At 41.4% G+C, this 24763-nt stretch overlaps 1 protein-coding gene and 1 long non-coding RNA gene across 2 annotated transcripts; both read left to right on the top strand.

The window, feature by feature from the left end:
• Positions 1-3369: 3369 nt before the first annotated feature.
• FOXA2 (forkhead box A2) lies at positions 3370-6603 on the top strand. The gene is made up of 2 exons (XM_069768925.1): positions 3370-3621; positions 4931-6603. The coding sequence occupies exons 1-2, from the start codon at positions 3535-3537 to the stop codon at positions 6167-6169; spliced, it is 1326 nt and encodes a 441-aa protein (XP_069625026.1). The 5' UTR covers positions 3370-3534; the 3' UTR covers positions 6170-6603.
• A 3883-nt stretch (positions 6604-10486) lies between these two features.
• LOC138680548 (uncharacterized) lies at positions 10487-21277 on the top strand. The gene is made up of 3 exons (XR_011321651.1): positions 10487-10523; positions 17070-17106; positions 21097-21277. It is a non-coding gene; the product is annotated as an uncharacterized lncRNA (long non-coding RNA).
• The last annotated feature ends 3486 nt before the right edge of the window (positions 21278-24763 follow it).

Raw genomic sequence — 24763 nt, forward strand, 5'->3', positions numbered from 1 at the left:
GATAGACATTATCATTACCTGCATAGTTTCCATTAACTTCCCCAGGAAAGTATCAGTAAGATCAGAGGTAATTGCTCCTTTATGACATGTTCCAGGGTGACACTCAGGGTCTGTGTGTATTTTACATGTATGTGGACGTCTATAAATAGAGAGGCACAAATATTTAGCTATAATCCCTTCTATCTATATGACTAGCTCTGTGTACAGGATTGTACAAACCAAACTCGCAGCTCCATTCTAGCTGAGAATTCCCTTGTTTTCCTAAGGCCCAATTTATTGACCATCGCTGAGAAGATCTGCTAAATCTGTGATGATCAAACACGTTAAATAAACTTTACTTTGTTTAATATCTCACACAGCAAACGTCTCCTGGAGAATAAATATATGTTGCGGGCGGCAGGCAGCAGTGCTGGAGCCGGGAGCAGGCAGGCAGCAGTGCTGTGAGCAGGCAGGCAGGCAGCAGTGCTGGAGCCAGGAGCAGGCAGGCAGCAGTGCTGGGATCCGGGAGCAGGCAGGCAGCAGTGCTGAGAGCCGGGAGCAGGCAGGCAGCAGTGCTGTGAGCAGGCAGGCAGGCAGCAGTGCTGAGAGCCGGGAGCAGGCAGGCAGCAGTGCTGTGAGCAGGCAGGCAGGCAGCAGTGCTGTGAGCAGGCAGGCAGGTAGCAGTGCTGGAGCCAGGAGCAGGCAGGCAGCAGTGCTGGGAGCCGGGAGCAGGCAGGCAGCAGTGCTGGGAGCCGGGAGCAGGCAGGCAGCAGTGCTGGGAGCCGGGAGCAGGCAGGCAGCAGTGCTGGAGCCGGGAGCATGCAGGCAGCAGTGCTGGGAGCCGGGAGCAGGCAGGCAGCAGTGCTGGAGCCGGGAGCAGGCAGGCAGCAGTGCTGTGAGCCAGGAGCAGGCAGGCAGCAGTGCTGTGAGCCAGGGGCAGGCAGGCAGCAGTGCTGGAGCCAGGATCAGGCAGGCAGCAGTGCTGGAGCCGGGAGCAGGCAGGCAGCAGTGCTGGGAGCCGGGAGCAGGCAGGCAGCAGTGCTGGAGCCGGGAGCAGGCAGGCAGCAGTGCTGGAGCCGGGAGCAGGCAGGCAGCAGTGCTGTGAGCCAGGAGCAGGCAGGCAGCAGTGCTGTGAGCCAGGGGCAGGCAGGCAGCAGTGCTGGAGCCAGGATCAGGCAGGCAGCAGTGCTGGAGCCGGGAGCAGGCAGGCAGCAGTGCTGGGAGCCGGGAGCAGGCAGGCAGCAGTGCTGGAGCCGGGAGCAGGCAGGCAGCAGTGCTGGAGCCGGGAGCAGGCAGGCAGCAGTGCTGGAGCCGGGAGCAGGCAGGGAGCAGGCAGGCAGCAGTGCTGTGAGCCAGGGGCAGGCAGGCAGCAGTGCTGGGAGCCGGGAGCAGGCAGGCAGCAGTGCTGGAGCCAGGGGCAGCACTGGGGATGGAGATGCTGCCGGCTCCCTGACTACAGCTGCTCCCTGCTCAGCACGATCGTCTCTGATCGCACGTTTCTCGGGATGTTCTGCTGGACTTCAGGATGGAGAGCGCCGGCGCTATAGTCTAGGTCTATATCTACTGGACGGGCCGCAGTGCAGGCAGCTTTCCTTTTTTTTTCCTTAGAAAAACCGGGATTTGTCTTTGTTGCAGAAAAAAAATGAGGAAGAAAAACATCTGATGAACTGAGATCAGATTCTGCAATTATTATATAAATTCGTGACTATCGTCCAGATCATGCGCGGAATTCATCTATTATCCCAATATTCGCGCCCACTGCACCAGCCCTCATCGATGACTGTCATTGCTATTCATCTAATACTTGTAATATAAATACATAGCATTATGAAATTATATGATGTCTCGGGACACTCAATGCTGGATGTGCTGTGTATTAGTTCCTTTCTAAATAATCTGAGTATATATATATATATATATATATATATATATATATATATATATATACTATATTTTGTCTAATTATATCTATAGGTATTAAATAAGTCTACTTATTTATCTATGTCTATGTCTCCTAGATTATCTGGTTTCTTCTTATCCATGTAAAATGCTTATATATATACATGTATAGTAAGTATATTCTGTCTATCATCTATCTATTTCTCTGTTAATCTATCTATGTATCTATCTATTTTTCTATCATCTGTCTGTCTATTTCTCCTTGATTACCTGATTTATTTTTATTCTGATTTATTTTTATTCATGTAATTCCCTCACCGTGATGCTGCATTTTTAACATATTGTCAATCGTATGTTTATAATGTATCTCTAAGTATAATGCATATATGTGTAGCCTTTTATACATGTGTAACATATACTACATTTGTGCCTTTTGTACTGTATGTTACCATTTACTTTTGTAGCATATGGTAAGTGCTATATATATGTGTGTATTGTGTAGCATGTAATACATAGTATTTATTACTTATATGTGTAAAGCTTTATCCTGTTTATTAGAAGGGAATTATTAGATAATGTATAGATAAACAGATAGCTGTGTGTTTTGCATTTTATATGTGCCTAAACTATGTGCCTTTTTATATGCCATTATGTCTTGAGTTTTTTTTTACGTGTAAATAGAATAATACTTTGATTACTCTGATTTCCTACTGCATTATTTATTAAATGTATTGCATTGATTTCCTCATAAGTAATATAATAGATAGATAAGATAGATAGATAAATAATAGGTAGATAGCTGATAGATAAATAATAGAGATAGAGAGATGATAGATGATATATAGATAGATAATAAATAGAGATAATAGATAGATGGATAGATCGATGATATACAGATAGATAATAAATAGAGATAATAGATGGATAGATCGATGATATACAGATAGATAATAAATAGATCTGAATGTGCCTGTAGGCATGAGGAGGGATACATGATTACATTGGCTCTCAGCTGACTGTGTATATGATCTATATAGTATACATATACTCTGATGTAATATGTGGGAGTATTCTGCACATATAATATTTCTGACTGTAGCATGGTGTATGGTTGCCACCATTTCTGTGACCTTTTGCTGTGCTTGGCATGGTGATGGCTGCACTGACTTCCTTTGTAGAAGTGGTATCTAATAAGTATTGGTTGGAAAGTAATGACTGGGAGATAAAAGTGCCTCTTGTGCCTCCATGGCAGACATGTCGGTGCCCTCCGGACAGGTCAGTCACATGAAATCTTCATGAATCTCTTCCAATGGCTTTCTTTGGGGTGTAAGGCAGGTGCAGACTAGGGGGGCCGAGGAAGGACCTCACTCCTAGGTGTGAGCTGATTATTCAAATGGGCTGTTGAGGAGTTTGGGATTGGAGGCTCCTCCAGAGCTGCATGCTATATCACCCATCATCATCATCATCATCCTTCTCCCCGCCGCTTCCTCCAGCAGTCAGCTCTGCTGTAGCACAGCCCAGGCTGCAGCTCTCTCCTTCCCCCCTCCTAGGTCAGAGAGGGAGTGCTGGGGAGGGAGGGCTCCTCTCTCTCTACCTCTCTCTCTCTTTTTGTTGCTATCACTGTTGTTGGTTGCTGCTGTTAAATTTTAAACTGCCATGCACTCAGCTTCCAGTATGCTAGGAGCTGTGAAAATGGAAGGACACGAACATTCCGACTGGAGCAGCTACTACACCGAACCGGAGGTAACCAGCCATCTCTCCACTCTCTGCCATCCTCTCTCTTTATAGCTCACTGTTAGCCTTGGGATAATATTAACTTTGTGATCAAATATTGACTTGCGGCGCCTCCAAATCCTCTTCGATGACTGAGCCACACACTATCCCAACAACGTTATGTTTGGCATGGGGTGGGGTGGGGGGAACACTTGGGGGGAGAGAGAAAGTGAAAAAAAAAAAAAAGTTCTTATAGTAAATATAACAACTAATCAAACTTTCTGGAGAGTCATCCTGCGACATTTTCATCTGATTATGAAGAAGTAGGTCACCCCTCACAATACGGTGCTATTGGCTGCCCAGTATTCGGGGTCACTTCTAGGATTCACATTGGGTTTGAAGGTTGGGTGGCACGAGCTGCACCTGACTAGCCCTCTCCTCTGCCCAGTGCCCTGCCAGCACAGAAGGGCGCACCAAGCCCCATTATTGGAGCAGTGTCCCAGCTAAATTAACGTTTGTTTACTAGTTAAATATTAAGTTATAAAGTAGGAGGGGTATTTTATCAAATTGGTGGAGTCAAAGATTACCTCTGTAGCTTTGTTCATGTCTGATGAAGAGAAGAATCAGTATTTATATCTATTTTGAAATATATATATTAATAAATTACTATTTTATATTTAACTTCACTGCAAAATAGAACACACAGCAAATAGCATATATAGATATACATATGTGTGTGTGTGTGTGTGTATATATATATATATATACACTTACATGTTCCGTGTATATATATATATATATATATATTATATGTGTGTATGTATATATATATGTGTTAGTATATATGTGTCTGTGTGTGTATATATATATTATACAAACAAACTCAAATTTATATATTTACATATATAGATAGATATGTATACATGGTATATGTACGTGTTTATATATGTGTATGCATGCATATTATACATCTATATTACACAACATGCACATATATGTATAAATAAATATATATATATATGTATAGAGAGATAATATGATATCTGTACGTGTGTATATGAATACATATTTAAATTATACACATACTCGTGTATGTGGTAGTGCTGCCAATTTTTTTAATTATTTATACAGATCTACATATACGGTATGTATACTATGAGATATACATAGTATATATTAGATGTATTAGTATAGTGTGTGTATATATGTCTGTGTAATATATATATATATATATATATATATATATATATTTATATATATATATATATATATATATATATATATATATATATAATCTCCTTAAATTGCAATTAGTAACTGTGCACTATTGATTTTCCAGGCTTACTCCTCAGTAAGTAACATGAATGCCGGATTAAGCATGAACACCATGAACACCTATATGAGTATGTCAGCCATGAGCACCACGGCTAACATGACAGCAAGTTCCATGAACATGTCCTATGTGAACACTGGGATGAGCCCTTCTCTCACTGGCATGTCTCCTGGCACGGGTGCTATGGCTGGCATGGGTTCCGGAGTGGCGAGCATGGCTACTCACCTGAGCCCCAGCATGAGCCCCATGAGCGCCCAGGCATCGTCCATGAACGCGCTGGCACCCTACACCAACATCAATTCCATGAGCCCTATATATGGACAGTCTAATATTAACAGATCCAGGGATCCTAAAACTTACCGGAGGAGCTACACCCATGCCAAGCCTCCCTACTCCTACATATCCCTCATCACTATGGCCATCCAGCAGTCTCCCAACAAGATGCTAACCTTGAGTGAAATCTACCAGTGGATCATGGACCTATTCCCCTTCTATAGGCAGAACCAGCAGCGTTGGCAAAACTCAATCCGCCATTCTTTGTCATTTAATGACTGTTTCCTCAAAGTCCCAAGGTCTCCAGATAAACCTGGCAAGGGCTCTTTTTGGACACTCCACCCGGATTCTGGTAACATGTTTGAGAATGGCTGCTACCTGAGACGTCAGAAACGCTTCAAGTGCGAGAAGAAGCACAACCCCAGAGACAGTGGTGGGAAGAAACTCTCTGAGGGGGCGTCTAGTGTGGGGTCTGCTGCTACCAACAGCAGCTCCGAAAGTTCTGGAGGCAACGAGTCTCCTCATTCCAGTTCATCCCCATGCCAGGAACAGAAGAGGACCCTTGTAGACATGAAGTCAAACCAAGGTCTGAGCCCAGATCATACAACATCTCCTGTATCCCAAGCCCAACACCTCCTCTCCCAGCACCACTCTGTGTTGTCCCATGATGCCCAGTCCCACCTCAAACCAGAACACCACTATTCTTTCAACCACCCTTTCTCCATCAACAACCTAATGTCTTCTGAACAACAACACCACCACCACCACCATCACCACAGCCACCACCACCATAAAATGGACTTGAAAGCATATGAACAGGTGATGCATTATTCAGGATATGGTTCCCCAATGGCAGGTAGTTTAGCAATGAGCTCAGTAACGAACAAAACTGGCTTAGAGTCTTCACCCCTTTCCAGCGACACCTCATACTATCAAGGTGTGTATTCCAGACCCATAATGAACTCTTCCTAACTCTAGACCACAGCATAATGAACTTGCTGACAATGACTGTATAAATCCATGTACAACAATAGTATGTGCTCCCTGCCCCTTTCCTCCGGCTGTACAGTTTGTTTTGACCCCCTTTTTAGCTGTCAGGTTTGTTGAATTACCTTTGAATACAATTTGTGTTCCCACTTTGTTGCAGGGGGGATTTTTTTGTGTGAATGTGGTGGATCCTTATATGCTCTGTAGTTTCTACAAGAGGACCAAAAGTCTGTAAAAAGTTTCCATGTAAAAAAAAAGGAAATGTCGTTGTAATTCACAAAGTTTAATGTTTTTTTTTTCTAAGTAAAATGCTTGAAAAGGCTTAATTTATGGTTTCTGTACACTTTATTTATGACTATGTATTCTGGCCTGTCCCAGTCAGATTTTAACAATCTCTATTAAAATCGTATTGCCATTTCTTTCTGGATTTTTATTTTTTAGTTCAAATTATAAATGAGGCGTAAAGCACAATTATATTCATCAGTAGACAAATATTTCTGACAATTCCTATAACATTAAGCAGATGTTCTACTCATCTTTCATAATGACTATGATTATAATTCAGGAAATAGTAAACTCGGCATTTGGGATCTGTCAATGGTACCGATAGCTGTGCAGAATATATGAAGATTCTATGACTCCAACGTGAACAGAACCTATCTATCTATCTATCTATCTATCTATCTATCTATCTATCTATCTATCTATCTACCTACCTACCTACCTACCTACCTACCTATCTATCTACCTACCTACCTACCTACCTACCTACCTACCTACCTATCTATCTATCTATCTACCTACCTACCTACCTACCTACCTACCTACCTATCTATCTACCTACCTACCTACCTACCTATCTATCTATCTATCTACCTATCTATCTATCTATCTATCTATCTATTTATCTATCTATCTGTCTTTCCTTATACATTATATATTTATATATATATATATATATATATATATATATATATATATATATATATATGTGTGTGTGCATATATGTGTGCATATGTAAGTATGTGGGAATATATATATATATGAACACACATAGGTATATATACATAGGTTTATAAAAAAAACGTTCAGAAAATATTTCCTGTGCTATGACAATCCCTCTTGGTCTCAACACTCGTGGTTTAATTTACTGACACTGGTCTAGAATGTAGATTGTATACCGACCACTGTAGGATTAGCCAACCCTGATTGATCAACAAAGGAGATAAGGAGAATGTTTAATGTAAAAAAAAATATAAACTTTTTAAGATAAATAATTTCACCTGCTATCACCTCTGCATTTCTTGGGATCGTGTGATATGCAGAGGAGGCCATAGAGTTTCCTGATTGTAAAAAGAAAGTAAATTGTCTGAAACCTGTCGGTATACATTTATTTTCCATCAACTACCTTTTTAGCCATGTTAATTTACAGTTATAGCCATCTTATTCCTCTTGTTCCTGACTTTCAATTAACCATATATTTTATTTCTAGTTTTTAGTTTATTTTGAATTGCAGAATTTCTTTCTTTCTCTTTCTTTCTTTCTCTCTTTCTTTCTTTCTTTCTTTCCTACTTTCTTTCTCTTTTTGAAGTTTATCTAATAAATACTAATATAGACACTTTAGAATATATTGAGTATTAGATATATTATTAGATAATACATTCGTCTCTGTCCTTCCATCTTTCTTATTCTACTCATATTTCTTTTAGATTAAATTAGTCTATATATTATCTTTCTATCTATCCTATCTCTCTATTATATTTCTATGTATCTATTATCTATTGTATCTCTCTCCATTATCTATCATCATATCATCAATTATCTATCTATCTATCATATATCTCTATTATCTTTCTATGTATCTCTCTACTATCTATCTATTTATCTATCTATCTATCTATCTATCTATCTATCTATCTATCTATCTATCTATCTATATCCCTATGCATCTACCGTCTACATTGCTGTCTACTTGCCATTTTGCAGGGTGTAATAGTCATTCCTATGTAAATGAGTATATTACACAGGGTATAACAGTACGGTACATGATGAATGGGGGGAGGCCATGATCTGCCCCCTGTGACTTTGGAGGAATGTTACAGTTTGTGCAGAGTTTTGATCTGTGACTACAACCACAAATGAGTCTTAATAAAATCTGATTTCCAGCTGTAGTCGACTGTTCCCAGGCAGTGGCAGAGGCTGGCGAGGACCAGGAGCCTCCTTCCGCAGGGCACAGGCTGCTGGCAGGGCACAGGCAGCTCTCCGGGCACAGGCTGCTCGCCGGGCACAGGCTGCTGGCAGGGCACAGGCAGCTCGCCGGGCACAGGCAGCTCGCAGGGCACAGGCTGCTGGCCGGGCACAGGCAGCTCTCCGGGCACAGGCTGCTCGCCGGGCACAGGCTGCTGGCAGGGCACAGGCAGCTCGCAGGGCACAGGCAGCTCGCAGGGCACAGGCTGCTGGCAGGGCACAGGCAGCTCGCAGGGCACAGGCAGCTCGCAGGGCACAGGCTGCTGGCAGGGCACAGGCTGCTGGCAGGGCACAGGCTGCTCGCAGGGCACAGGCAGCTCGCAGGGCACAGGCAGCTCGCAGGGCACAGGCTGCTGGCAGGGCACAGGCCGCTCGCAGGGCACAGGCCGCTGGCAGGGCACAGGCCGCTGGCAGGGCACAGGCAGGGCACACGCTGCTCGCAGGGCACAGGCTGCTGGCAGGGCACAGGCTGCTGGCAGGGTACAGGCCGCTGGGAGGGCACAGGCCGCTCGCAGGGCACAGGCCGCTGGCAGGGTACAGGCCGCTGGTAGGGCACACGCTGCTCGCAGGGCATAGGCTGCTGGCAGGGCACAGGCTGCTGGCAGGGTACAGGCCGCTGGTAGGGCACAGGCTGCTGGTAGGGCACACGCAGCTCGCAGGGCACAGGCTGCTGGCAGGGTACAGGCCGCTGGTAGGGCACAGGCCGCTGGCAGGGTACAGGCTGCTCGCAGGGCACAGGCTGCTCGCAGGGCACAGGCTGCTGGCAGGGTACAGGCCGCTGGCAGGGCACAGGCCGCTGGCAGGGTACAGGCTGCTGGCAGGGCACAGGCTGCTCGCAGGGCACAGGCTGCTGGCAGGGTACAGGCCGCTGGTAGGGCACAGGCCGCTGGCAGGGCACAAGCAGCTCGCAGGGCACAGGCCGCTGGCAGGGCACAGGCCGCTGGTAGGGCACAGGCCGCTGGTAGGGCACAGGCCGCTGGCAGGGTACAGGCTGCTGGCAGGGCACAGGCTGCTCGCAGGGCACAGGCTGCTGGCAGGGTACAGGCTGCTGGCAGGGTACAGGCCGCTGGCAGGGCACAAGCAGCTCGCAGGGCACAGGCCGCTGGCAGGGCACAGGCCGCTGGCAGGGCACAGGCCGCTGGCAGGGCACAGGCCGCTGGCAGGGCACAGGCCGCTCGCAGGGCACAGGCCGCTGGCAGGGCACAGGCCGCTCGCAGGGCACAGGCCGCTGGCAGGGCACAGGCCGCTCGCAGGGCACAGGCCGCTCGCAGGGCACAGGCCGCTGGCAGGGCACAGGCCGCTGGCAGGGCACAGGCCGCTCGCAGGGCACAGGCCGCTCGCAGGGCACAGGCCGCTCGCAGGGCACAGGCTGCTCGCAGGGCACAGGCTGCTCGCAGGGCACAGGCTGCCGGACACACACGATGAGAAGGAGCCTGTGCTGTCATTAGCACATAAAAGCTTCCTGTGGAGGGGGACAATGACGCCGGGAATGGGGCTGATTTGGGAACAATGCCCCCTGAATGTGATGCTGTAACCTGCTATGTTCCTATCACTCGCCCATTGTTCGCTGCTCGTTTTAAACTACTTAGTGTCTCTCACTGGACTGATCCTTCCAGATAACATGTCGTCCTGTCCCCATGTCCGCCGCCCGGTGCTCTGCTGCAGTCTGCCACCCAGGGGTCTGGGCTTGGGGGTTTTGTACTCGGGGAGGGTGGGGGTGACACTACTACATTTATTTTCCCAGTGCTTACTGGTTTAAGCATCCGTGATCTGTGAATAAACAGAGACAGTAAACACAAATCTGTGGCTCCAAATTCCAGGAGGGTGAACTTTCCTCCATCGTCATTCTTCACACACTTCTGCAGGTTGCACTTTTTTTTTCATCATTAGCTTGAAGTGTATTGTATAAAGCTGATCAATATCTTGGTAAAATATTCATTTTTTTGTCTGTAAACTAGAAGGCAGCAGAAATCTTTGCTTTGTGTTAAAGTCAACAAAAGCAGCCGCTGCTCTCCAATAAATGGAGGAGGAGAAGCCATAAGTCCAGGAGCTGAAGGTCTCCTCTGGTGGAGCTGTCACCAGCAACTTCCAGGTAGGGACCTCTCCCAGTGCCAGGACTTCACAGACCTTTCATGCCCAAGGTCATTTTTGGGGGGGTATATACAATTTTTTTGGATAAATATCTAGACTATAATTTGACAGCTTGCACCTGTCTTTGTCTACTTCATCCGAACTATTCTAGATATATATTTTAGTTTTATTGGCATTTGCTAAATTTATTCCAAAGTTTATTATATTATTTCTTATTAATATTATTTGCTGTTGCTATCAGTATTATTTATTAGAAAAACAATTTTTCTTACATCATATTTTTCTGTAAGTGGTGTTATTATTTTAGTATATGAAAAGTATATTTATTACATTTCAAATCCCGTATAAAAAAAAATAGAAAATTGAAAGGGAATCTAGTTATATAATTTTAATATTATTTATTATTATTATTATTTTTAATGCTATTATTTTTGGGGTATTTTATATACTGATATATACAATTTTAGCTATATTTTTTTTGCAATTCAGATGTATAATAATAATAATAATAATATTATTATAATAATGCTACATTTTAAATTTTATAAATAACATAACTTTACAAATATTTTTGTACAAGTAAATCCAGGTAGTAATATTATTGCTCGTAAAAACTACTAATAATATTAATATTAATTTGCAACTTCTACAACTACAGCTGTTATTATTATTATTATTGATTTTACTAATATTACTATTCATAGCCATTTAAAAATCATATTTTAATAAAATGACCTTCATAGATCAATAAAAGAATCACAAATGATGTTACCTAACATTCATACTCTTGGATAGCTTTGCTGTATGCTGAACTAGATAGGTGATAATTTCGTTTTAATGATTTTATTGCCCTTGCAATACACAATATAATATTAGTTCCTCTAAAACGGTATCTGGTAAATGGAAAACAGGCACAATGCAAACTGATTATAATAAAAATGAATAAATAAATACAAATTAAATAAAATATTAAGTGTATTGTATGTATCAAGGCTAACTCACATGATGATTAGATGACTTTAGTTAACATTTCAATGTTTTTTTTTCTAAAAATTATAATAAAAATATCTATCTACCATCACAATGTAATTTGTATTATTTTTCCAATTTTATTGTATTAATTCCATTATCCCTTCCCCCAGTTCTTATATAATACCTGTCTGTTTCCCCTTTTCCCCTCACTAGTATGACAAGTTATATTTCCAGTACATGATAGAATTTGTACAGGACACACAGAAAGGCTAATCGTTTATAAATAATTAATATCTTCCCATTTCACTAGTAATGCAGGTCTTTGGATTTGTCAATTACTTGTCCTTAAATGAGTGTATACCCACGTACTTCATTTCCAATCCTTTGATAGAGGAGTAACCTCAGCAGAGGCCACTCACTGCTGCCTGAGATGGGAATGGCCTTTTGATAGCTCAGGTTCAGAATAGGCATTTTCCTAATGCAATGGTACTTTACAAGGCAAGGCTGGCCTGTAGAGCTATGGCTCAAAATTAGTCATTTCAACCCGTGACCTATATCATTTGGTGGGTTAGAGATGGAATATCCTTAGAAGATTCCACCAAATATTATTTACAAGTTTAAATGATCACTGTAATGGGGACACAATGAGAATTCAACAGCACCTTTTTCGTAAAACATTAGTTCTTGTTGCCAAAATAGAGGCACGGGCAACACATTTTTCATGCTTTTATTGAATGGTCCTTACAGTGAAATTATACACTTGATTTCTAAATATTTAAATACATGTATATTGTTTGTTTTTTGTGTATGAAGATTTCATTTTGTGATAATATAGACATGCCAAAAAACTGTGCTTGCTTAGACAACCCTTCATAAAAATTAAAATAACAAACAAAATGTTTAATAATAACAATAATAATAAAGACCCGAAGCAAAGCTGGTGTTGGTGAATAAAGGATCCTTTCTTCTTCACTATTTTGGATGTGCTGCCTCCTTTTTGGGATTTTCATATCTTTGATAGGAAGCCTTGCCAGTTCTTATTTAGGAATTTAGGAACTGCTGTTGTGTGTGTGTATATATAAATATATATATATATATATATATATATCAATTTTTCTTCACCTTCCTTTTGGTGTGCTGCCTCCAAATTTTTTTTGAATCATTTTGAAGCTTTGGTCTATACCTGGGAGACTTGGCACCCTAATTTTATATCTTGGTGCTGCTTCGATATCTATCTATCTATCTATCTATCTATCTATCTATCTATCTATCTATCTATCTATCTATCTTTATATAGCCAAAAAATGGCGACATCACTCCAAAGTAAGGTAATAAGCAAATGGATTTTAATCAGCCTGTGTAATTTAAATCAACCTGGCTTGAGAAAGGCTCTGCCATTTTGAGCCAAAAAGTCTCTCGACCTGACTCTGGAGTGCTGCCCACATTTTTCCGATGTGTATACATGAGGTTTCGGTAATAACCTTGGGGCTTTGCGCCCATTTCTGCATGAAAAGTGCTGCTTTTATTTCTCTCTATTTTTTATGGTCTGTCCTTTCCAATGTACTTGACACATTTGGAGGCCGTTTGATATCAGACGCAACGGTCCCATTTAAATTACTAATTGTTGGCCATCAATCCTACAAAGCATTCACACTCGTATCTTTCATTTCTGCGATGCTCTTGCTCTAATCTAGAAACAATGGTGGCATCTATGACATGTTAAGTAACTCGATGGTACCCTCTAAGGTCAGAGCCGAGGCCTTGTGCTCCTTCCCTTGTCCATGTCTAGAAAAAAAAGTGATTAATGTGGAGGATTTCATAAATCTCACACTGTGTGTTTTTGAATCCGTCACCCCAACCGTTTTCATACAGTATTGGAATCGTGTAATCCCCCAGATCATTTTCAAAGCCCCCTTTAGGTCTTTAGAGCAGGCTTTAATTGATTATGCTAAAAAATGTGAAATTTTTTTTGTCAGCCAAACCTAATACCTTCAAACGCTGAATTCATTTTGATTCATCTAATTCACAGAGGGTTTGTGCTTACAGATAATTTGCGGCTCCTTTACATCTGAGAAAGGGTTTGGCCTTATGTTCTCTATATCCAAACCTGGATTGCAATGTGGAAGGTTACTCTTATCAGTCAAAGGCGAGAAGCCACTTCTCTATTTCAGAGAAATCAGACGGATCTCTCACAAAAAAAAGGTTTCAAATGTCAGCTGAGCCCGAAATGCCTTTGGTTAAGTCTCAACTACATCACAGGCTGGAGCTATTCCGTTGTCATGGGAACAAGGACAACTATGGCCGTCTCTACAGCTTGTTGATCTTTCTCACTTTTGTAACTTGATTTAATTACATCTCTTTCCAGTCACTAGTTTTGCATAAATCCGCAAGTAAAACCAAGAAACACTTTTCTAACTTTTTTTTTGCAAATTTGTGTAAGAAGACTGTTTGGATATTTTTTTCAACTTTTTTTCCTTACTCTTAGACTTGTGGACAAACTTTTTTCTTTCTTTTCTTTTCTATCCCTTGACTGTCTATAATTTATTCCATTTTCTCCTACTCCTTTTTTTTAATATGTCTTCTCTGCCCTCTCCCCCGCTCTTCCTCTACAAGGAGGCGATGGATGTCCTGATGATGAGCTGACTTATCATGGGCTATTTGGGGAAAAAGCATTGTGTTCCTTTTGATGACTAGAAAGGATAGAAGTGTGATTCATAATGGTTCACACTGTAGAAACTTAGAAACTTCATAGAGAAAAATGTTTTAGACTGGGTCTCCATACATCAGTCATGTCTGGTCGTTCATTATCTATCGCCTGAGCAGAAAATGCTGTATACAACCCATAATTGGAAACCAGATCTAAAAGGTGTTTTTTTCCCCCCCAAAATAACAAGTCATCTCCTATAGCCATTATCGGGGATACTTTGCTGATCACTGAGGGTCTTTCCATTAGGTCCTTTCAATGATCCTGAGATCATGGCTCTGGACCTCCAAGAATGGGACTCTATAGCAGTGTCTTGAATGGAGTGGTGGTGCACACCCTTGACCCTGGGATTGACTGACAGCAGGCTCAGCATTAATCTGGCTGTCAGTCAGTGCCAGAGATGCTGAAGCTGTGCCAATGTCACCCCTATGACTAGAATCCAAACTTTGCTGGGTGGAATAAAGTTTATTCCCTCCTGGCAATGGAGTTTTCAGTGCAAGCGCCGCATGGTGTCGGAACGCTAATAACCCGCAGATTAACCTCATATCTGCATGTTCATAGCATTATTTTGCATGACAGGTTCCCTTTAAGCAGTCACACAGCAATACAGCAATATCAGTTCCATCTAATCTATTTATTTGGAAATAATTCTAACTTCTATTATTCCATGTTTCTGACGTGTTTCATAAATGAATGGAATCCATAAATTTCTACACAATGAAAAATATTCTGCTTGTCCTCTCAGTAATCCTATTGAAAAAAAGTACAATCGTTGTCTCCTCAGCCTAAAATAATTTCATACGTCAACAATGAGTTGCATTTAACTGTGCTGTAGAGTTTTGTATTTGGTTCCTGATGATTTTGATATGATTTGCATACAAGCAAATACCCCGGTCTGAGGCCTAGTATTGGGGAAAATGTGAATGTGAAAGCTGGTTGGACTCTTTCTGTCCTATTTTTTGATCAGTGAATCAGAATAGCAAGCAGCTGTGCAGAGTGAAGAGATGGCTGCTGTATATGTATGCGCTCACTCCTGCAGCCTCACTGTGTGCGCATATGCTCACTCCTGTAGTCTCACTGTGTCCGCATGTGCTCACTCCTGCAGTTTCACTGTGTGCGCATATGCTCACTCCTGTAGTCTCACTGTGTGCGCATGCGCTCACTCCTGCAGTCTCACTGTGTGCGCATATGCTCACTCCTGTAGTCTCACTGTATGCGCATTCGCTCAATTCTGTTGTCTCACTGTGTGCGCATGCGCTCACTCCTGTTGTCTCACTGTGTCCGCATGCGCTCACTCCTGTAGTCTCACTGTGTCCGCATGCGCTCACTCCTGCAGTCTCACTGTGTGCGCATATGCTCACTCCTGTAGTCTCACTGTGTGTGCATGCGCTCACTCCTGCAGCCTCACTGTGTGCGCATATGCTCACTCCTGTAGTCTCACTGTGTCCGCATGTGCTCACTCCTGCAGTCTCACTGTGTGCGCATATGCTCACTCCTGTAGTCTCACTGTGTGCGCATGCGCTCACTCCTGCAGTCTCACTGTGTGCGCATATGCTCACTCCTGTAGTCTCACTGTATGCGCATTCGCTCAATCCTGTTGTCTCACTGTGTGCGCATGCGCTCACTCCTGTTGTCTCACTGTGTCCGCATGCGCTCACTCCTGTAGTCTCACTGTGTCCGCATGCGCTCACTCCTGCAGTCTCACTGTGTGCGCATATGCTCACTCCTGTAGTCTCACTGTGTGTGCATGCGCTCACTCCTGCAGTCTCACTGTGTGTGCATATGCTCACTCCTGTAGTCTCACTGTATGCGCATTCGCTCAATCCTGTTGTCTCACTGTGTGCGCATGCGCTCACTCCTGTTGTCTCACTGTGTCCACATGCGCTCACTCCTGTAGTCTCACTGTGTATGCGCCGGAGGTTTCTGTTCAGTGAGCACTCTCTCTGATGAAGCAAATTACAGGAAGGCGGTGTGGCATGCTAATTGAGGCAGTGGAACAGGGCTATGAGCGCTCTGCCATGTCAAGGATGCACCTTTTTTGCGTATAGAAAAAAGATTGTTTCATGTAGCACAAAGACAATTAATGCTACACTACAGGTATGATTTTTATTGGGACCATGTCCCCTAAATGACTATGTATGTGTAGTTTAAATTGTGTTTCGGGTGGCGAAATCCTTAATGTCATGAAGAGTACTCAAAAACATAACCTCATAATATGCAATAAATTGTTTATATAATATAATGAAGCGATGGGCCAGGTGACCAAAAAATGTATATGCAATTTTAATATGAGGCTAAACCAGAAACAAATATCAAAACTAAAGAGGGAGAATAATGGTCATAAGCCCATAAGTTTGAGATATACTGTACATCAGTACTTTATTAGTTGAAGCAGTAAAAATAAGAAAATGAGCACAACAGTGAAGAAAGGGGAAACAAACCCAGCAGGAGAGGACATCACACAATGCATATGATAGCATAATGGTAAGTATGAGAACAGTGTGGTAGACACAAAATACATATATAACTAATAGAATGACTTATGTACCAACGCACAAACCCATCAAACAGTCCTATCCTGCTGAGATGGTGCCAGCCTCGACGTACGTTTCTGCGACGTGCCTTTGTCTGGTGTGGGGGGTGGGGGTGGGGGGTCACCCCTTTTTTCACTGATCGGTTCATTTTCCTGTTTTAACTCTCTAAACTAATAACATTTTTATATACTGTATATTTCACACTTCTAGGTTTATGACCACTATTCTACCGCTTTTCCTTTTTCTTAAACTGAAACTTTAACAGAAATGGCCTTCCTCATTGCAATCATCGTTTAAAGGAGTCCTTTAACCTCACTAACAAATATTTCTTTCATAGTCAGAATTTGCCAAGTAATGGTCGGCATTTATCCAAGGTACGTCTGTATTTTTATTCTGGTCTCTGAACTATGACTAAGAACCAGTCAGTTTGAAATGCGTAAGGCCAAGAGTTTCCCGGGTTATTTGCCTTTTTTCTAAATCAATGATTTTATACCATAATTTTCACCATATTATACATTAAAGATTTTTGCTTTTAATTAATTTTTCACCAATGGATCTGGTGCTGGATACCTTTCCTTCTTTGTCATTTTTCATCAGTATTTGGTCAATGTCAGTTTTTATCAACAAAATAAAAAATGACAAAGCTTCTCCTATCCATTATAGTGTTAACCATGGACAGCGCACGTACGGCACTCTGATGGCATCCGTGTCTGTCATTGGTTTTCACGCACCCTTAGACTTGTACGGGTAATTTTTATCCATGACACAGATCAAAAACAGACATGACTCCTTGACTTCTTTGTGGACGCATAGTCTCCCAAAAAATTGGATGTGAGAACAGCCCCGTAGATTATAATTTGTATGTATTCTATCATTGAAAAACATTAATAGAACAAGTACGTACAAAAAAATGTCTGAATGAGGCCTAATATCTATTTTTTTTTTTTATTAATTTCCATAGAACAGACTATGTAAAATCCCTGCTGTGAAATGGTGTTGAGCTAAATGGTTACGAGGACTGGTGCAGTAAGTCTGGAATTAGGGATCTTTCTTATACACACCTGTTTGTGTGCCTTTTAGCTCAGTGAGTTATGTAAGGAACGAGGGATAAGGAGAGAAGATTCCCCTGCTGAAATATAGGATTAGGAATATTCCTAAAGAATAGGAGATAAACCAGGGTAGTGTGAACTGTCCTGCCTCGAAATAGGGTAAAGCAGAATTACAGCTTGTAAAATAGGTCTCCATCAGTATCCTGGGAGACACATCTACTTGGGTGTTCCAGCTCCCTTGCACCAGCTATAATTAGTCTTCTGACCAACTCTTAAAGACCCATCAACACGTGCACTTTTCGATGTAACCCTTTCACTGCCAGGGAGGCCAGAGGGGAGGAGGAGAGTTAACTAGATCTGCCTGATGTAAAAGAATGAGGGATTTTATGTAAATGATCACTTGCTGATTTCAGCAATTCTGACACACACACACACAAAAAAACAACAGTAAAAGACGGATACGCATCCAACTTTGGAAAAAAATAATTTCTATATTTTTGTAACGATACTTTATGGATCTATTATGTTTTTTTTTGTAAGCACCTTTGTATAGTGTTTTCCATCTAGACATTCTTTTTTTGTGTTCTCCCTTTGTTTCCCTTTATAACCATGTGGTGGTACGGGGCACTCGTGTGTACTGTGCCTGAACACACATGATAAAAATCCTTCCATAATTGATGCCTTATCAGTTCCTGAATGGCAGAACAAGGTCAAAACAAATGCAAAATATTACATTCTGATTTATTATGGAGAAAATTTCTTTCTGTCTGAATCCAATCTGGGGACACACATTGGTCATAAAGATGCACAGGGTATGATCTTATGTCCAGGTCTGCTTTTACTGTTGATTTTTCCATAGATCACCTATTGTGCCCAATTACCCTATTACAAAAAGTAAACAAATCAACAGCATTGACAGGCTCCCATGTCAGTGCAGTGCCCCGAGCATGCACCTGTTTTTACTATATGGTGTATACGGGTCTGTTCAGGAGAATTGCAGAATTCATATACAAATTACCATGCAACACATAATGCGAATCTACAGAATGGGGCAAATTTATTAATGTTTTCTTACATTTAGACAGTTAAACTAGACTAATCTGAATTTATCACAATTACTCATGTTGCTAGATATATCACAAAGTCTTCCTTTCCCTATACCACCGCGTTTGGTGTAGATCGTTGTGTTTACATCACACTGTTTTATCTCAGCCGTGCTGTTTTCTCCCTTTTTTGACAGTCTAATAAGGCACAAAAAGCATTTAAAATGCCTATAATCAGTCTTTTTTTTCTCACCAGTTGTGTGGAATCTACACACAAAGGGGTTGAGATACAGGAGGTGCAGAAGTACACCTGACCCTAACGCCATGGCGATTCCAAAACCCTCTCTGGTGCAGAAGAAGATCTTATTATCAGTGATGAGGTGTTATCTGACCATACTCATGTGCTAATAGAAAATATTTAGAATTGAGAGTCCTCAGTGGTTGATACCTTTTAATGGCTAACTGAAAAGATGGTAACAAATTGCAAGCTCTCGAGACTACACAGGTCTCTTCATCAGGCAAAGACTAAAACAAATTCTGAAAAATCACATATTTATGCACAACATAGTATAGGAAAAAAAAGGGGGAAAAACCATCTGTGCTATGTTGTGCATAAATATGTGATTCTTCAGAATTTGTTTTAGTCTTTGCCTGATGAAGAGACCTGTGTAGTCTCGAAAGCTTGCAATTTGTTACCATCTTTTCAGTTAGCCATTAAAAGGTATCAACCACTGAGGACTCTCAATTCTAAATATTTTTCTATCTACTGGCTAACACGGTACCAAGATATATATCTTTCCTGCATCATGTGCTAATAGAGTATCTTCGGTGTCCTCGAACACTATGTTCGAGTCTCGGAGGCTGCATGTCTCGCGGCTGTTCGACAGCCACAACACGTGGAGGGATTGCCTATTGATAAGATTATCTCAGCACAGGAACATTTTTTTTAACACATCCAATTGCGGACATTTGTTTTTATTCCAAGATCTATTGATTAAATTATACTTTATTTATGGAAGACCCTCTTTAAGTACCTTACCTAAGGGGTAAGTTCACACGAGTGTTTAGAAAATCGATCAGAAAAGTTGGACAGTTTTTTTCTTTTACTTGTCATCTGTTTGCAATTCATTATTTAAAGCGACAGCTATTAATTATTTACAGAACCATTTACAATTTCCTATCTTACAGAATTGCAAGGTATCCGTAAAAATACTGTGGCTTAATACGGTGTCCAATTTTTTTTTTTTACACAACGATAGACTTGAACGGGTGAGTCTAATCCGATTTACAGAAGAAACTAGTCCATGCTGTGATTTTTTTTTTTCACGCACAGATTCGGTCAGTGAATAAAATCTGCACTGCCCCATTGAATAACCTGGACAGGACTCGAACCGAAAATACAGTTGTGTGAATGAGCCCTGACACTAGATGGTAGAAATATTGGGATGACTATTTGGAATCAAAATTGATGTTTTGCTCTACTCTTTTCTTGGCTTTCATCATCCCTCGGTCGTTCTCTTTAACTATTACCCACATATGAGTTTCAATCTATTAAAAAAAAACAAACAGTTTTTAGTCTTTTTATCCTTAAAAATATCATCATCAATGAAAAATAACAAATTGTTGCCTAAACTGTTTTGCTTTTTGTCTGTGGTGACTGTATTGTTAGGATAGACTTTAGTGGCAAAATTGTGGTGCAAATCCAAAAAGAAATGTCAAACCAATAAAAATGTGGCCTCATCGTAATTATACTTTTTCTTCCACAAAATCTTTCTACTCTATAGCAGAAAAAAAAACCTTCTGAGTTAATATTCATCAAGGAATCTAATTGCATTTAGTTTTTTTTTTTCCTACGGATTTCAATTAATTCTCAAAGGGCATATACCACAATTAAAAGCTTACTTGAGATAATGCGGGAAACTTAATTAACCTTGGCCGTTTTTTGTGACTAATTTTACACGAGTGTTGATTAATTTAGATTTGCATTCACAATAGATCCTTCATTTAGGATCATAATTGCAATGACAAATTGCATGAGCATATGTCAGAGCCGCAGTTTGAGGTAAGTAAATAAACATGACTTTAATATTTTCCTTGGCCGATGAATTGTAAAATTATTGCAAAATAATTCATGAAATCAAATTTAGCAGTAAAGCAATTCTTTAATTAATTCATATTTTTGCCCAAATAATGTTAAGGGTATTTATTAACACACACATGGTAAGCATGAAAAAAAAACCCACAGCATTTGTGTTTTGTTTTGTTTTTTCAGATCAGACGTGCCAAACTCAATGGGAGCATAAGAAAATAGATGCAATATGAAGACCTTCTGTATGGCGCCCATTCTTAATAGATCAGTTGCAATTATTACGTAGGAAATTGTATTTGGCTTTTTTTATTCGTGGATGTCAAAAACCGACATGAAAAACTGACTTACGTAACACCATATAGATGAAAGGCCATCAATTTTTCTGGATGAAAAACGAACAATTTTTCATAAGATCATCCTAGCCTGGATTTATGAAGAATTAAAGAGCAACTGTCGTTTTCATTATTATTTTATAAATCAATAGTGCACATAAAAATAAGCAATTTCATAATATATCTTACGAAAGAAATCTGCTTCTTTTTCGTCCTGGACTGCACTTTCATTCTCAAAATTTTCTGATAAGATTCTATGTAGAGGGGAAAAGATGACGGGGAGGGGGAGCTACAGACAGAGCTCCTCCCTGACTCTACCTCTTCATATTTACATGGAATCTTATCGGTAGGACCTGCCATCTCCTATCCCAGTAGTAAAACATTCTGTCTTCATTGTGGACAGATTTTACTCGTGAACCGAGAATTTTGAGAAAGCAAGATCAATCCAGGAAGAGAAAGAAGCAGATTTCTATAATAAGATATATTACAAAGTTGTTTTTTTTTCCGTATGAACTATTGATTTACAAAATAAAATTTTAAACAGTTAAGGTACCGTTACACTAAACGACTTACCAACGATCACGACCAGCGATACGACCTGGCCGTGATCGTTGATAAGTCGTGTGGTCGCTGGGGAGCTGTCACACAGACAACTCTCTCCAGCGACCAACGATCAGGGGAAAGACTTCGGCATCGTTGAAACTGTCTTCAACGATGCCGAAGTCCCCGGGTAACCAGGGTAAATATCGGGTTACTAAGCGCGGCCCTGCGCTTAGTAACCCAATATTTACCCTGGTTACCAGTGAACACATCGCTGGATCGGCGTCACACACGCCGATTCAGCGATGGCAGGGGGTGATCAGCCATCAAAAAAAGGTCTTGATCATTCCCAGCGACCAACGATCTCCCAGCAGGGGCCTGATCGTTGGTCGCTGTCACGCATAACGATTTCGTTAACGATATCGTTGCTACGTCACAAAAATCAATGATATTGTTAATGAAATCGTTATGTGTAAAGGTACCTTTACTCTTTAACTTCTTCATGACCTTGGGATTTTCCATTTTTGCATTTTCGTTTTTTGCTCCCCTATTTCCCAGAGCCATAACTTTTTTTATTCTTCCGTCAATATGGCTGTGTGAGGGCTTGTTTTTTGCAAGTCGAGTGGTACTTTTGAGCTACACCTTTTTTTTACAACATAGTATATTGGAAAACAGAAAATAAAATTCGAAGTGCGGTGAAATTGCATACAAAGATCAATTCCTCAGTAGTTTTTTCTTTTTTTAATTTACCATGTTCACTAAATGCTAAAACTGACCAGCCACTATGATTCTACAGGTCATTATGAAGTTGCAGATGCCAAACATGTAGAGTTTCTTTTATATTTAAGTAATGAAAAAAATGCCAAAGTTTGTAAGAAAAGTATAGGGTTTGTATGTTCTCTCCGTGTTTGTGTGGGTTTCCTCCGGGTACTCCGGTTTACTCCCACATTCCAAAGACATACTGATAGAATTCCGATCTAGATTGTGAGCCCCATCGGGGACAGTGATGATAATGTGTGCAAAACTGTAAAGCACTGCGTAATATGTTAGCGCTATATAAAAATAAAGATTATTATTATTATAGTGCCGCTATTTTGATCTGGCGCTAGGTGAAGACTTATTTTTTGTGCTCCAAGCTGACATTTTTATTGATACAATTTTTGGGGTAGATGCAATGTTTTGATGACCTGTTATTGCAATTATTGTTTAATGTGGTGACCAAAAAAAAACATAATTCTGGCGTTTTGATTTTTTTCTCGTTACGCTGCTTACCGATCGGACCAATTATTTTATATTTTCATAGATCGGTCATTTCTAATCACAGCAATACCAAATATGTGTATTTTTTTATTATTTTGTTTTAAAAAGGGGAGAGGCAAAAAGGGGGTTATTTGGAGACTAGAAGCTGCGATCATCTGATCGCTTGTGCTACACATAGCATGGCATTTGAAGCAAAAATCATAATTTCCTATGAATGGTGGCCAGGAGATCTTTAATGACAAGTACGGGGGGGCTTCTGCAGACCCCCGGCTGTCATGCCAATCCATCTGTGCCCTGCGATCATGTGACAGGGGCACCGATGGGCGTGTCTTGTGATGCCCTTCCAGCGCTCTCATGTTAAATGCCGCTGTCAGTGATTGACAGCGGCATTTAACATGTTAACAGCCTTGGGTGGATCGCAATTCCACCCGCAGCTGTTAGGGCCGCATGACATGAAAGATGCGGACTCAGCGCCAAAACTTGCATCAAAGGGAGGGATACGACCTATGACGTAACCATAAGTCATAGGCCGTGAATGAGTTAAAGGAGTATTACCATCTCCAAGATCCTATCCTGATATGTAGTAAGTGTAATAATAATAATATTAGCAAATATCTCCAATTAGAAATGTAATATAATTCTTCTGATTCGCTATGTTGCTTATCCCAATTGCAGTAGCTCAGGTATCTATGGTTACAACCACTCATATAGTGACAGTTAGTTAGTTGTCTTATCCATGGATACCTAAGGTCCTGCAATACCCTGCACATGAGGTCAGTGACATAGCTTATCAGAAGAACTATACTACATTGCTAATTGGAGTTATTTGCTAATATTATTATATTTACACCTACTACATATTGGAATAGGAGCTTGGAGATGGAAAAAGCCATTTAACCCCTTTCTGACCTTGGACAGGATAGTATGTCCGAGGTCTGAACCCCCGCTTTGATGTGGGCTCCGGCGGTGAGCCCACATCAAAGCCAGGACATGTCAGCTGTTTTGAACAGCTGACATGTCCCTGCAATAGCGGTGGGTGAAATAGCGATTCACCCACTGCTATTAACTAGTTAAATGCCACTGTCAGAGGCTGACAGCAGCATTTAACCGGCGCTTCCAGCCATCGGGCCGGAAATGAGCGCATCGCCGACCCCGTCACATGATCGGGGGTCAGCGATGCATCTGCATAGTAACCATAGAGGTCCTTGAGACCTCTATGGTTACTGATGCCGGTTTGCTGTGAGCGCCACCCTGTGGTTGGCGCTCATAGCAAGCCTGCAATTCAGCTACATAGCAGCGATCTGATGATCGCTCCCATGTAGCTGAGCCGATCCAGTTGTGAAAGCTTCTAGCCTCCAATGGAGGCTACTTAAAGCATGGCAAAAGTAAAAAAAAAAAAGTTAAAAAAATGTGAAAAAAATACAAAAGTTTAAATCACCCCCCCTTTTGCCCCATTCAAAATAATACACAAAAAAGTCAAACCTACACATATTTAGTAACGCCGTGTTCAGAATCGCCCGATCTATCAATAAAAAAAGCATTAACCTGATCAGTAAACAGCGAGAAAAAAAATTCGAAACCCCAGAATTACGTTTTTTGGTCGCCGCAACATTACATTAAAATGCAATAAGGGGCAATCAAAAGAACCTATCTGCTCAAAAGTGGTATCAATAAAAATGTCAGCTTGGAACACAAAAAAAAAGCCCTCAACTGACCCC

The sequence above is a fragment of the Ranitomeya imitator genome, chromosome 5 (genome assembly GCF_032444005.1).
Source record: "Ranitomeya imitator isolate aRanImi1 chromosome 5, aRanImi1.pri, whole genome shotgun sequence".
NCBI lineage: Eukaryota > Metazoa > Chordata > Amphibia > Anura > Dendrobatidae > Ranitomeya > Ranitomeya imitator.